General features: G+C 38.2%; 1 protein-coding gene across 4 annotated transcripts in view; it reads right to left on the reverse strand.

The window, feature by feature from the left end:
- The window catches only part of LOC124366409 (polycomb protein SCMH1), a 258,541-nt gene that overhangs the window by 47,538 nt on the left and 195,959 nt on the right, over positions 1-15,044 (reverse strand). The window contains exon 4 of one of the 4 annotated variants that reach the window (XM_046822941.1): positions 12,446-12,621. The exons of the other annotated variants lie outside the window; for them this stretch is intronic. Within the exon in view, the coding sequence (XP_046678897.1) occupies positions 12,574-12,621 (48 nt within the window). The 3' untranslated portion in view covers positions 12,446-12,573. Of the gene's footprint in view, positions 1-12,445; positions 12,622-15,044 lie in introns of those variants that run through there. 4 annotated transcript variants of the gene reach the window in all.

Genomic DNA, 15,044 nt, shown 5'->3' on the forward strand with positions numbered 1-15,044 from the left:
TTGACCCCACCCACCAAAATAGGGTATTTCGAGGTAAGTCAAAATTTTTAAATAAGAACCCCTAGCAAGTGACCTTATTTTAAAGGTATTATAAGAAGAAGAACAATGGCGCAAACTAAACGTCTCTAATGGCCAATTAAAGTTTGAATTTTTTTTTATTAAACCCCCACAAATTAAATTACATTTAAAGTTATTTAAAGGCGGATAAAACATTCACTGACTAGTAATTTTGAGAACTTAGAAAACAAAATCATTAAACAAGTTATTACAAGAATCAACAAACATCAACAACCATGACTAACATAGCATTTATTAGGTTTGTTTAGTCTAACCCAAGCCAATTAGGAATTCCTGGGAATACCAGTAAGCTGGTTTTGCCATGTCATCTCTTATTGTTTACCAGTTAGTATGTGAGACACATGTAATCCATTCTTTATTTGAAGTTTGTTTTTGACGATGGAAGGATTGTGAAGGATACAGGATTTTTCCGGACATTCAGCGATACCAAAACTCAGTAACACTACGTTTCGAGATCTGCAATCTGATCTCTTCGTCAGGTAAAAGGTAAATCCTTTCTTTACCTGAAGAATAGATCAGATTGCAGATCTCGAAACGTAGTGTTACTGATTTTTTGTATCACTGAACGATGGCAAATGTCCGGAAAAAAAATCCTGTTTCCTTCAAATTCAATCCAGTTACTGTTTTAAAGTGGTCTGAGAACTCACCTTTAAAATAAGGTGTCATTTGCTTGCTTGGGATCCTATTTGAAAATCTTGACTTACCCTCAAAATACCCCATTTGGGGGGGGGGGGAGAGTAAACAATTTTCATACATAAAAAATTCCTCAGTTGGTCATATAAACAACCCATTAAGTAGATCACACAATCTCTATTCATTAAAAAAGTTAATAGGAGGGGGGCTTTAAAGACAACCGGTATAATCGGAACCTTTAGCTCCAGATTGATATCCAGATCACTAGCAGAGACTGTTTGAGGTTAAGTTTATATTAGAGTGCGGGTGTGTAATACGTAGGTAACGTGTGTATTCACACTAACTGAAGGTGGCAGGTGCCACACCACACTCATGTCTATACCCGCGGAAGGCGCTGTCGGCTGCGCTCTATAGGTTTACTGCCACTGCCGACCAGATGACGTGGTTCTGTGGTTTATTTAGTTTCCCATTATCAGCACTGCCATAAAATCCGGGTCATAACAGTGTTTAGTCGGCCCCCGGCGTCCTCCAGATTGGCGCGTCTATTCCACACTTGGGCCTACAGGAGATTACCTCAACCTATACGTCCCCCCAGGCCTAGAACAAAATGAGTTGCCTAGGGCAGTACTTAGAAATATAATTCTTCCGTAAGCGTAATAAGTATTGCCGAGTATACCGCAAAAACGGAGCGATGAGCAACGTGATTTTTGTGACTCAATGCTGTCGGAAAACACTGTTATAATTTTGTTTCAATGCATCAATTAAAATGTTATTAATTTGCTGAAACTAGTGAAAAACTATCTATTCCACCATCCTGTCCTGTCAGGAAATACCAAACTGTCACATCGTCGTTTCCTTAAGGTTTAAGTTGGTGTCATCGGCATCTGGCCTTAAGGTAGGCAGCCTAACCTAACTTAACCGAACCGAACCGAACCGAACCGAACCGAACCTAACCTAACCTAACCGAACCTAACCTAACTTAACCTAAACCGAACCTAATCCTATCTAACCTAACCCAACCTATGCTTTAAAACACCTTTGTTAAAGAGAAAAAAACTTTTATTATTTCAAAAGGCAAAATATAAATTTGAGTAATACTCGGAACCATCATGTGATCGTGGCCACGGAAAACTGCCGAAAATTACGAAATCGAGTTTTGTTCCAGTACTGTAATTTTTAGTCATTAGTATTTTTTTTTACATCTCGTTTTCTTCAATTTTATTTCATTAATAAGATTTAATTTTATCGTCATAGGGGAATAAAAAACATGATTTCCATAACAACTTAATTCGTGTTCATGCTGTTTATTATAGTTTATTCACTTTGCACTCTTTTTTTAGTTTTGCTTGCAGATGATTACAATTCATTAAATATTGCACATTAAAAAGTCTTCAGTTCCTCTTGGTGATAACACGTGTCTTGTAAAGTTCTGTCCTCAGAAACTTTATATTACATGGCTGTGACTCCGGAAATAATTGTGAAAAATCTAAGAGAGATTAAAAAAACATTGAATGACGTTACAAATAATATTTACAACTATTTGAACGCATTTAATATTTTTCAAGGTCCAAATAAATGGCTCACCCGAAATATTTACAATTTAGTTCAGCACATTTGCTATACAATAAATTAGGCATATAAATGAATTAACCGGACCAAATTAAACCTGCACCGAGCGACACGGCATGTCCCGCAAGGAATTAGAACATCGAGCAGAAGGATTTCTGGTGGTGTCATTTTAATTAAAAAGTCATGACCTTGGCATTTCGCTACGTCAAGCGGCATGTTCTACCTCCTACGTCTCCCGCTCGGCCCGACGCTGGCTGTCGGCGAGACCCTAACGAGCTGCTGCGTATCCTGAGGCTGGCAACGATAATATTTTGGGCTGTTTACCAGGAACTCGTCGGTAAATAACCACTCTGTTAACAAACAAACTAACGCCCCCGATGTGACCAACCGCACACGTTGTGGAGTTGGTATTGCTCTCATACACGTTCAACGTTCTAATAATGCATTAGATAAATAATTTACACTATCTCTTACATTAAACGTTCAATAATGTGTATAACTGTCCTTGCAAGCAGCCCGCCTGCCCGGCCGTTGGTGGTGGTTCGGAAGTCACCTTTAAACCGTTGGTCCCCAGGTCAAGTGTTAGAGAGGGCTTCTTAGCCCTAACTTCGCCTGGTAAAATAAGACATCTTTACTTTACTTTTTTCTTTTATAACCCGTACAGCCCAAACTTAGAGGCAAGTGGTCACTAGTTAGAGAAGGTGGTTTCCAAAACGGACAGAGGGTAGGAAAATGTGATTGTAACACACGTCATTATATACCTGTGGACATGATTGTTTGTATGACATTTGAAACACAATTATTGTTGTGATATATTTCAAATTCAAATCTTTTATTGTCAGGACATACCCCAGTCAAAAATACGGTATTTTCGGTCACACCACATTCATGCCAATTTCTTCATTTTCTAACGCCGGTTGACAGTCTTCCAATTGTGCGGTCACTCAGTCGAATGCCATAAACTTGTCAGCACTATAACATGCTTGAGACGCTAGAAAGTGCTTTAATTAAGTTTTTAACACCTTAAGCGTTGGGACATTTTTGGTTGAATTTGGCAATTTGTTGATGAAACTAACAACAAATACGATATATACATATTTTTTTAAGTCTTACAATTAGGTTTACGTGGCTTTAATAAAAAAAAAATTAAAAGAGAAACGGTTCACAAATCTAAAATAACCCAAAGAAACCATAACCTGCGCAAAATTTTGACGTAAAACATACTGGAATTCTGTTTTTACGCCTTGACGAGGTTCTTGAGTCCAGAATAGTGGCAATGAATAGGTATAGTTGATCGCAGAGCGGTTTATTAAGACGCCGGACTTGGATTTGAGTTAGAAATTTCATCTAGGATATAGAATTAAACTCTGGGATAGCTGTGCTTAACACAAGTTAGAACGGGTCTTCAGACTCCAAAAAGAGCCTTGAGAGTGATTTTGGGTTTGAGAGCCAGAGAGTCGTGCATAGTCGTTCGAGGATGGGATGTTCACCAACATGAGACTAGAGGCAGGGACAACTTTCGAGTCCAACAACACAGAACATATGATTTCAGAAATTTGCCTTCTCAAGATGGTGTCAGACTAATCAACAGTCCTCCTGAAGGTATTAAACGTCAAAATAAAAAAAATTAAATGCTCAGTTGAAAACCATTTTGGTGTCAAGGCACTTTACTCTGTTTAGATTTTATGATGAATCGCTGGGACAATTAAGAGCACACGCATTCAGAAAATCGTATTGCCGGACCTTTAAACTGTAAGAGTTCGAATGTCATGTATGTTTAAATGGGTCATTGTCAGCGAGAATGGTTAGATTAGGTTTTCACAATAATCGACATTATTATTATTATTATTTAATAGCGCAGGTTCAAATCCTATATGTGAACGTAGCAGAACTTTTTATCAGTACTGTCAACGTCGCAAGTATCGATTTTACTGTTTCCTAAAATCGTCGCACAGGGCGACGAAGATGAAGAAGACGTCATGAAGATGGGCAGAATACGACGGCTTAAGAGGGGATTGACCTCTTCTTAAAAAGGCTCCTGATATCTGGAACGATAGTTCTGAATCTCCCAGGTAAACGCTCTTGTGGACTCTGGATGTTTATCGGACCGCTGAAGAGGGGACATGGAGGTCGGAGACTCCAGCTTTGTCGGCTATCGAAGGGCCGGTGGCCACAGGAGGTCGAGTCGTGTACGGAGACGACAAACGACCTCGGGCCGCCGGTGCGAGACCGAGGTATCGAAACATGATAACACCCCGAGATCGCCAATCTAAACCTGACTCGCTGCAGGATGGCCTCTTCCACGAGCCGGTGGTCTACGGCGGATAGGGTGATCGGCAGATAGCTGCGGGAGAGCATTCGTGCGCGAAAGTCTGGAGATATCAACTTTGAATATCCAAAATTTTCACCAGGCACAATTTGGAATTTGGAGAAGAACATAACACAACAGCTCTTATGCAACTAAACAAATTATAAAATGAGTGACTAAATTTGCCAAGAAAACGGTATTGAAATGTTTTGGTTGGTGTTTATTTACATTGTACAAATTCAAAAACTATTTTTTACTCCAAGTCAGAATCAACACCTCGGGAAATCAGATTGCCGCGCTTTCTGTGGCGTTGAATTTTGACCCAGAGTTAGATAGAGATAGGGCGGGGTCAAATCCTACCTAATTTGTATACTTTTTATCTGTTCTATTGCTTGAAATTTGTTTTTTTACGACGGAAGGATTGTGAAGAAAACAGGATTTCCGGATTTTTGCCATCGTTCAGTGATAAAACAAATCAGTAATACTACGTTTCGAGATCTGCAATCTGATCTCTTCTTCAGGTAAATAGCTAACCTGAAAAAATCATACCGGAGCGTTGTGACACACATGTCAAAATCACAAACACCATGCTGTGTGTCAACTTTACTAACTCTAAAACATGGAATTAATAATCAGATTGCAAACGATGATTTAACGATGGCAAATAAATGTCCGGAAAATCCTGTTTCCTTGTTCTATTCACCTAATACTCTACAGTTTACTCTGCTTCTTGTGTTCTCCACCTCAGATCTAAGAACCCTAAAAATGGGCAGAAAATAAATAGGCCTGTCGTTTCTACCATCGCATCCATTACAGACCCGTGATGACCAGAATCTAGGCGACATCCTAGAAATTCACTTAAGCCATCTTCAGCATTCCTGACCTGACCTAAACGGGTCGAAATTACTTCAAGTTGCGAGGTTTCCACATCCCTTTCACGCAGAGATCGGGTTTCACCTCTCAGCACGCGCCATATCTCTCCGAGACTGTAAATAAATGAGGAAACGACCGCGGCGGCGTTGTAAATACCGGATAATAATAGTAAACAAAGCGACCCCTGTCCTTCCTCCACTGGTGGTGCTGTAGTGTCCATCAGGACCTAATGGAAAGCTCACGACCAATGTGTCCGTCCGGATTAGAGAGTCGGTAAACACATCATCTAACCGCTCTCTGTTGACGTTAGTCTTCCCCCCTCCCCACCACCCCGCGGTGGTCTCCATCACCGAGATGCTCCGGTACGTTCGCGGGTGAAAGTAATTTTAGCGACCGGGATCACGTAATGGTCGTTTGGTCGTTCGGAGTCATCCCCGGTCGACGCATCCCCGGGTCACCACGGCAGGGAAAGTCGAACGAGTCCGCTCAGATCCGATTCCGGTAGCCATAAAGATGCGTGCCCTGAGAGTTAATGTGGAGCGAGAGTTTATACCCAGCGCGTTCCCCGTCCAGGAGCTTAAATATGATGTTGAAAGTCCAGTTACCGCAATATCGCAGCAGCGTGCGTGCCAAACTGGTATTACACTGTCCTGGCGATTTATTCTAAAGGCGATTCTTTGTGACCAACAGCGGGAAAGTATTGGCGGTTCATCATTTGGAAAGAATCCTGTTTTTGAGATGGAAAAGTGAAGATGTCTTATTTTACCAGGCAAAGTTAGAGCTAAGAAACCCTCTCCGTATCAAGCAAAAAGGAATAAGTATCTTTTATTTGCAAATTTTGAATTTTACACCTATTACACAATTATAAAATATGTAAAATCCTACAATCCAATAACAAAATTGATGAGAGTAAAGTGTAGAAACATGTCGACTTACAAAAATTACACTCTTGACCTTTAAAAATAAAGTATCAGATTGTTTTCAATCACAATGTGCATTTTCGTATACATACACCCGCTACACTACGCCATTGGCAACGTGATGTATGTAGGTGATGAAGACGTGTATATCGCTGAAGAGTGTAAACTGAGTCGTTAAAAGACTGATATCACAGCCCAACTTCAAATGCTGCAACGAAAATGGAGAACATTTTTTATATATTTAAGGAACGAATTCTTATAGACAATACAGTCCGTGAAATTATTAAAAAAAAACTCACATTCTGGTAAAGTTGTTATAACAATTTTCACAAAATAAGTCATTAATCCTAAGTCAGACTGAAAAAAACCATGACGAGAATGTTTGAAACTAATATTCAACGACAACTTTGAAAAAGTTTTGTACTATTAATTGTTACAAAATGACTGGGAGTTCCAAATAATTGTGTATCGTTAAATGCCGAGAGATATGCAATATCATGTTCGTGTATCTTTGGTAGTAAACGTGTGAATTTACAACAAAATTAACCTAAACTCAAATTTGGTGTCGGCAACATGAAATAATTAAGAATTAAAAGTAATTCGGAATTTCGGATGTTTAGGTTATATTTTTTTCTCCAAAGCTCAAAAGGAAAAAAAATTATTAATACATTGGACTGATCAAGAAGATACAATTAAAATGTTAGTAGTGACTTCCATGGGCTATGCATTGAATATAGACCAATTAAACGTTCAATAAAAAGACCGTGGTTCGTGGTTGTCTTTTACATTCTTTTATTCCTTAAGTTTTTGTTATTCTCATTGCTTTCTTTTGTAGTCCTCTTTCATAGGTTATTTACATGTAAACATAATATATGTGTGCTAATTAATTGTGTTAAAACAGTGTAGGCCCACTCCTCAGCCCCCATTTTTGTTCTATATCCTCAAAGAGATTCAGACCTTGACAAGACAGATAGTTCGGTGAAATTAGATGAATACAGGTTTAAACTTTTCTCATCAAGGCTTCAAATAAGAAGTAAAAACTGAAGAAATTGACAAGTTCGTACATATATACTTGCTAATACACTGCGATGGGTCGTAAATTACTGAATCCACATCTGACCACAATTTCGCAGGCAGATACGTCCTTGGTATCGGAGGAAAGGCGTCGACAAGAAAGTGAATCTGCCAACTCGACCGACCCGACACGGGGAGCGCCGAGAATCACCGGCCTTGAGATGAATCACGATCAGGCGCGGTGAATCTGCCCGTAACTCAGAGGCAGCCGCGTTACACAACACTGTAAATAGACGGCGCTGCGACCGCGTGCTGGCAGGAGAAGCGCGCAAGACAGTCCGCTGGTGGCAGAACACGCGTGTCCCTAGACTCCGGCATCTCTAGACGACAAAGCCATAGGTTCACTTCAACAATCATTAGAGGCCCTCACCGTAGCGTAGTGGTAAAGGCTGTCTAACGAGAGGTCACGGGTTCGAAACAAAATGTGTCCGTCTTTTCTTACTGGTGTTTATCGGTTGTAATTACTCTAGGATGAACATTTTTAAATACCCGAATTTGCTGTGCACTGCATCTAGTGACAAGACTCGTCACCACGCACAAGCCTCTGTGGCCCATGTGGGACTAATTTCATTCGTATTACGTGTACCATGCTTGTTTGTAAAAAATTGAAATAAAATTTGATTTGATTTGAAAGTCGATCGCAAACTAACCAGTAAAACTACAATAAAATTTAAAATTAGCTTATTTATTTCTACGTTTAGACATTTTAAAAAATGAACAAAAAAGATCAAATTTTCTACCAAACTATAAGTTTTAAAAGTCATAATCGGAAACTTATAATTTAACTAAGAAATAATTGTAATACAATGCAGATACCAGTGTATTGTTTGTGAGAATATGTATTATATGAACAAAATATTTTAATTAGTGGCTTAATTTTTATTTTTTACCAGCCGGCAATAAGATCTACATTGGTTACCTCTGATGTGTAAATATTAAAAACTCGGTATTGAACACGTTTGATTTTCAATACAGGCTTAATTGAGCAGGTTTTGTTAAATTGTAGGAGGTGGTGCGCCGATCAGGAGGGTAGGAGGTGGTGCGCTGATCAGGAGGGTAGGAGGTGGTGCGCTGATCAGGAGGGTAGGAGGTGGTGCGCTGATCAGGAGGGTAGGAGGTGGTGCGCCGATCAGGAGGAACGACAGATAAAAAAAATCAACACTCAGCACATACACAAAATTCTAATTTAAAAAGAGTCATCGCAATATTTAAAACATTATATTGTTTTCATAACCACTTTTAACCCCAGCAGTCTATATTGATCTACAAAAAGTACAATTATCCTAAATTGCCAAACTCGCGTAAAACCCTCAAAGTGCCTCCACCCGAGGAAGAGGTAGGTTTGAATTGCTGAAACGTAGTGTTCAATTAACAGATAACGATGCCTATTGCCCGAAATCCTACCATCCTTCCCTTACAATCAGTTATCAAGTGCAACGATTTTGGCATCTGTCTTTTCTGTGCTTGATCTGAAGTTTGAGTCCTGAACCCTTTTGTTACATGATTTACAACCAGGTTCAGTCTATATAATTCATTAAAGTGCAAAAACCCGTATCCGATCACTGCTTCCCAGTGTAAAAAACCGAGGGGCTAACCACTCAGTTGCCAGATATGGCGATATAATATAGCCGAAAAAAGGCTCTTACGTCTTGGCAGATCCTACAAAGTGTTGACCTCTTCCCTGGCGTTAGCCGTCATTATTGCATGTAGCTGTCGTGAATATTCAACCAGTTAACACCATCGCGGAGCTACTTCCTGCTAAACTTAGAGCCAACGGCGCTAATAAAACTTTAAGTTGTACTTTCTCCGTTATTTTTAACGAGACGTAAGCCAGTTACTTCGATGTAATTGTCATGCTTTCTTTAGCGTGTAATTAAGACACTAGTAATAATTACGAGTTCATTTGTTTTCTTTTATGGTCGATATAAATCAACTAATGCATTTAATTTGTTTCCGTTAGTTACAGTATGAATGTTATACCACTGTGAATCAAAGCACATGGACTTGCATAGAACATTCTCCATTTCCCGCCAGAGGCGAATTTGCGCGTTCAACGAATCTTATCTTATCTTGTCTACAAAGATATCTGGATACTATGTTGTGCTTCCTAACTAGTTTTGAACTCACAGTTAACAAAAACAATGGCACCTGAATTGTCGTAATCACTTTGATATTGAGTTTCTGTAATTTTGTCTGGTGATTGTTCGGTTCATGGGCGTATCTAAGGCCCCTGCTCAGGGGGCTTAGCCCCCCCCACATTTGGAAAAGCATACATTAAAATTACATCCAATTTTTTTAAAACTAGAACACATTCACGGCATCTTAAAGTGCAGAGATTTACAATGGGAAAATTCCTGAACATATATTTTTAGTGTGTATTTTATACCTTCTAAACCACCCCACTGGGGGCTACTCAGTCAGCTCCCCGAAATAAGTTTCTATATACGGCACTGGTTCATTTATGGAGCGAGAAAGTGAGTAGTGAGGTAGACAGAGGTAGTGAGGCAAGTGCAAGTGAATGTAACAAACACATAGGCCTACAGTTGTAATGGTATTGTCCAACCTTATCCGTGCTTGTTTACTTCCGCTCCGGTTATTTTGGGATAACCTTACACTTTTGTTTACAAACATACGCAAATATTGTGTTGGGCTATAAACCAGTGGTAAATAGTTCAATACAATGAAGTCATGATAAATTGGACAATATGTTAAAATACATTCAAGTTTTAATAATGTTGGAACGGTCAGGGCACGTTTCTATATCTATTGCTATATATTTTAAACGAGGACGTTCGGAGGACGTCTTTGATCAGGAATGACTTACCGACACGCAAATTCATTCCTACCAATACAGTGACAATGTGACAATGACAGTGTAGCGGGTACGGTGGTTATCGCGAGATAACCAAATCAAGAAACGTCGAGCGTGGCTGCTGCTTGGATGGGTGACCGCTGAGCGATCCTGTCCTTGCAAGCAGCCCGCCTGCCCGGACATTGGTGGTGGTTCGGAAGTCACCTTTAAGCCGTTGGTCTCTAGATTAAAGGTTAGATAGGTCTTCTTAGCTCTAGCTTCGTCTGGTAAAACAAGACATTCTTTAATTTAATTTATACCCGTTGATGCAGTCTACACCACATCAAATATGCAAATTGTCTCTAACGGGTTATAGCGTTTTTAGGTGATGCAATCTGGTTGATTGGGAGAATTTTGTAATTATTATTCTAATACCTCTTTTAAAGACAAGGAATATAAAAGTATACTTTTTTTTATTTCAAGAGGAATTGCAGATATATCCCTGTAACATGGCGCAAAAAATAGCTGAATATAAGGATGTAGAAGTTTTATAATATGTATACAAAAACTTACTAAAATGCACATTTTGATTGAAAACAATCTAATACTTTATTTTAAAGATTAGAAATGTAAATTTTGTAAATAAAAAATCATTTAAAACATTTTTCTACGTCTTTCTGTTATCAATGTTGCTATTGGACTGTAGAGTTTTATGTATTTTATTAGTGCTTAAAAGATGTAAAATTCCAAATTTGCGAATAAAAGGTTCTGATTCCTTCTTGGTTGATACGGACTCGGGTAAATGTGTCGATTTCAACCCTGAGTCATCAACACCATGACTCACAATAGTGACGTAATAGGGTTGGGGCAACCAGCTTTGGTAGTCTAGGTGTATTTATTGGTAAGGAGCTCTAATTCTTCAAGGGTCACGTCACTTCGAACAGAGTATAGTGTAATCCTTTTAAAGACCAATTCGCGCATCCGAACCAGTTGAACAGGGAAACCCGCGACATAAATAACATTTATCAACTAGTTAATTCATAATAAACCAACTACAGGAACGCAATGGTACATTATAGTCAAACCCCATCTACAACCACTTAACGCTTATCTTGACTTAATGCTCTTGCAGGGATGAAGATTTTATAGCCAGATTCGTTTAACACTTCTGGTTCCAATCAACACTAAAACCCTGCACGAGTCCGGATAATTCCTCATATTTTAACCTACTAAATCCGGAACAGAGCTGTTAATTACCTTTCACTGCAGAACACGTATTTCACAACTCCGTGTATTTATAAGTAGCCTTCTTATACGAGTTATTTGTAGTAAGATTTTTAAATACAGACATCATCAAATCCACCCCAAGAACAAAAGATCATTTGATGGATCTGACGAAAGGCTCAAAAACGTTAACATAATATTCAGGGCACGTTGATCGGAGCACGTATTTAATCAGAAACGGCCGAATGATGACAATCGGACCAACTACATATAAATGAAATGAAATGAAATGAAATGAAATGAAAATGAAATGAAAAATGACTTTATTGAATACAACGTAAAACATATTCAATTGGCGAGGTTAGGACTATTAAGTCCTCTCTTACACCTAACCATAAATTAATAAACTCTACTATTACTGTAAAATAAGAGCCACAATACAGTTTACATTATTATTTTACAATCGAAAATTATAATATCTATTTATATAAAGTAATAAAATGAAACAAAGGTTTTCTATGAAACTAAAAATAAATACATAGAATAAAACTTACAAGGAATTTAACAGACATTCATCCATCACCATTCATACAAAGCCATCGTCCCATACCCTATGCCACGATATCGTCAACCCGAAGAGGCCCAAAACAGATGGTCCCTAAGCACCCCCCGAAACCGTTCCCGACTACGAATACCTCTAATATGATCCGGGAGATTATTCCAAAGTCGACAAGCAGAGACTGTGAATGATTTACTGTAAATAGAGGATCTATGAACAGGAATAGATAACAGAGAGGCTCCACGTCGAGTATTCCAATTGCTTGTTTCAGAAATGAAAGAAAAGCGTTCAGACAGATAGGAAGGGGAATGATCGTTATACAAAATAGAATGTAAACATGCTGAGAATGTGGAACTGACATACACTCTTATACATATACTCTTATTTCATAGATTGTGAACCGTCTTGATGATCATAGGATGATTTTATGATGCCTGATGATCTTGTAATTACAGACGAGAGGCTTTATCAGAAAATGTTGAAGAAGACCTAATCAGATGCACAACATAAAATTTTATTTACTGGATGTCTGGTAAAAAGAAACTTAACATACTGTACTCACACACTTGAACCACAGATAACTCCAACTTACCTAAAAAATAAATAAAAAACTATTAATAAATGTTTTTATAACACAATCCTTAACTGATTAAATTTATATAATTTTATGTCTACACAAGGGTGGTGGGGATTATTTTAACTGTCTTTTTTTAGTAATGTGATGATTTATACAAAAAAGAGATAATACTGTTTGCGGCTTCTACGGTTAGAGATGACCTTTAAAACATTTTTTTGTTTGTAATGTTGGTACGCCATATAGTTTTAATATGCGACCATTCAAACTTTATGGACCTGGATAATATTAAAAAAATGTTTCGGAATGCATAAATAATTTTCATAAAATTTCATATGCATAAAATAAGCTTTTAACTAAAAACAATTTTTTTAATCTAGATCGGTTTTTTTAGATATTGAGAACATGTAAAAACCACAAGAAATAAATTATTAACATTTAAGTTGTCACAAAATCTAAATATTTCTTACGACTGAGGAAATATTTCTTTTTTTTTTTCCTTTTATTTCTGAGTTTTTTTTATATTTGTTTAATATATGTAATATTTAACAATATAAAATTAAGATACGATCTATTAATAAATCTACGATTAACAAACAATGTTCTTATTGTGGAAATAATCATATTATATGTATGAGATAGATAACTAAAATAAAGTATGCAGTTTAACTAAACTAATAGAATAGGTATACAAAGATCGCTTCAAATAAAGAGCGTTTTCAATCAAGTGAAATAATACTGTTATGAAAATATGTATATTCACAGCCTAAAAAACCTAATAAAATTCTTAGTTCTTGACACACGTAAATGGAAAAAGTTGACGGAGATTTTACAACATATTTTAAAAGTTGATGTAATAGATTCTCGGATACTTACTATCGTTATTTGTTACAAAAACTATACGATACATTTCAGCGACTGAAATCTACTCTCTTCTTCAAATTTCGGATTTGGAAATGGCCTTTCAAAGGGGCAGGGTATTTTAACGCTAGGAATCCCACTTTCAGCTGCACCGAAGAAAATAGTTTTAGACGGATGAATATAAATCACCAGTTGGGAAGAGAATTTCACAGTTTTTGCATAAAACGTCTTTTGGATGGAAGATCAAAATGAGTTCGATTGTTTCTTCTTGCCGAAATCGAAACCTTTCCAAGAATTCTTCTCCAGCACAGGCAACGTCAAATGAATGACTGACGCGGGCGCATCATCACAACAACTATAAAGTCGGGCATGTTTCACGTTTCATTCGCCCGAGGTCAGAGGTCTTGGATCAGGGCTCGAACTCGTGACCGTCGGTAGTTTCGCAACTGGTGACGATGACGACACTCCGGCACGATACATATATTAGCGTGAGGGCAGGGGCAGGGGGGCGGGGGTGGGATGATCTCAGGCCTGGGAAAAGTGGAGCAGTGATGCCAACCAACTGTAGACTGACGAAATCAGATCATCGGAAAGAAATACCTTAGTTTTGAAAAATTGGAAAGTCAAGATATTTTCACCATCTCAATTCTTTGCTGACGAGAGAAAAACTCGATGGGTACCAAGAATTTCCGAGAGTCCCATCTTGAGACCTTCTCAACTTAGCGGCTTGAGCGAGTGACAGCTGTATACGACAAATTACGACTTCGGAGTTTTCTCTAATGACCGAGAAATACGACAATTTTGGGTGTACACAAGTATATCAGTGCAGTTCGCTTTGTTAAAGGTGTTGACGTAGCTCTAGCAAGTGTGGCTCATGCTACCTTGGAGAACCTTCTTGCCCGTTATGCTCTTGCTCACTAGAGAGGCTTTCCTCCGTAATCTGAATTCTGAATTGAGATATACTCCTCCGAGTAACAACTGATTGCTCCCTGCAAAAGCTATGCCACTGGTTGCTGCGGCATAGAGGTTACCACCATTTTGTTATGCGCTTCGACTCCCTTGAGACACTTTGCGTCGAGCAAATGACTTACCTAGTGATACTTCGCCTAGTGAAGATGTTTCGACGTTGCTGTATACACTAAGTTGAAGATTAAGAGTTTAGCCCTCTCTTTGAGTACAATTTCAGCCAGTGTATGAGGCTAAACTCTACTATTAAAACTTTCCTGATTAAGACGATCTGATAAGACAACTCGTATAAATCATCTCAATTCTCCTGCAAAATATTTTCGAAATGATACATATTATCCAAGGGTTGCTTAATGTTGGTGATCTACTTGCAAATTAATCAATCAGAGGATATCGGGGAAAGTTTTCGGTAGAACTGAGTTGCCAGGCTATTATTTTCTGGATTCATTTCGATTTTCGAGATTATTACTGACTCGAGATACGTCAGGCACTGAATTAGGTACTAATTTAATCTAAACCCCAAGATTCCTTTCGAGTAAAATTTAAACACCGCTTAGGCCAGGCACTAAATGAAGTGTTAAATTAGCCTATACTAACACCGCAATTCCTTTCAA

Source organism: Homalodisca vitripennis, chromosome 7 (assembly GCF_021130785.1).
Source record: "Homalodisca vitripennis isolate AUS2020 chromosome 7, UT_GWSS_2.1, whole genome shotgun sequence".
NCBI lineage: Eukaryota > Metazoa > Arthropoda > Insecta > Hemiptera > Cicadellidae > Homalodisca > Homalodisca vitripennis.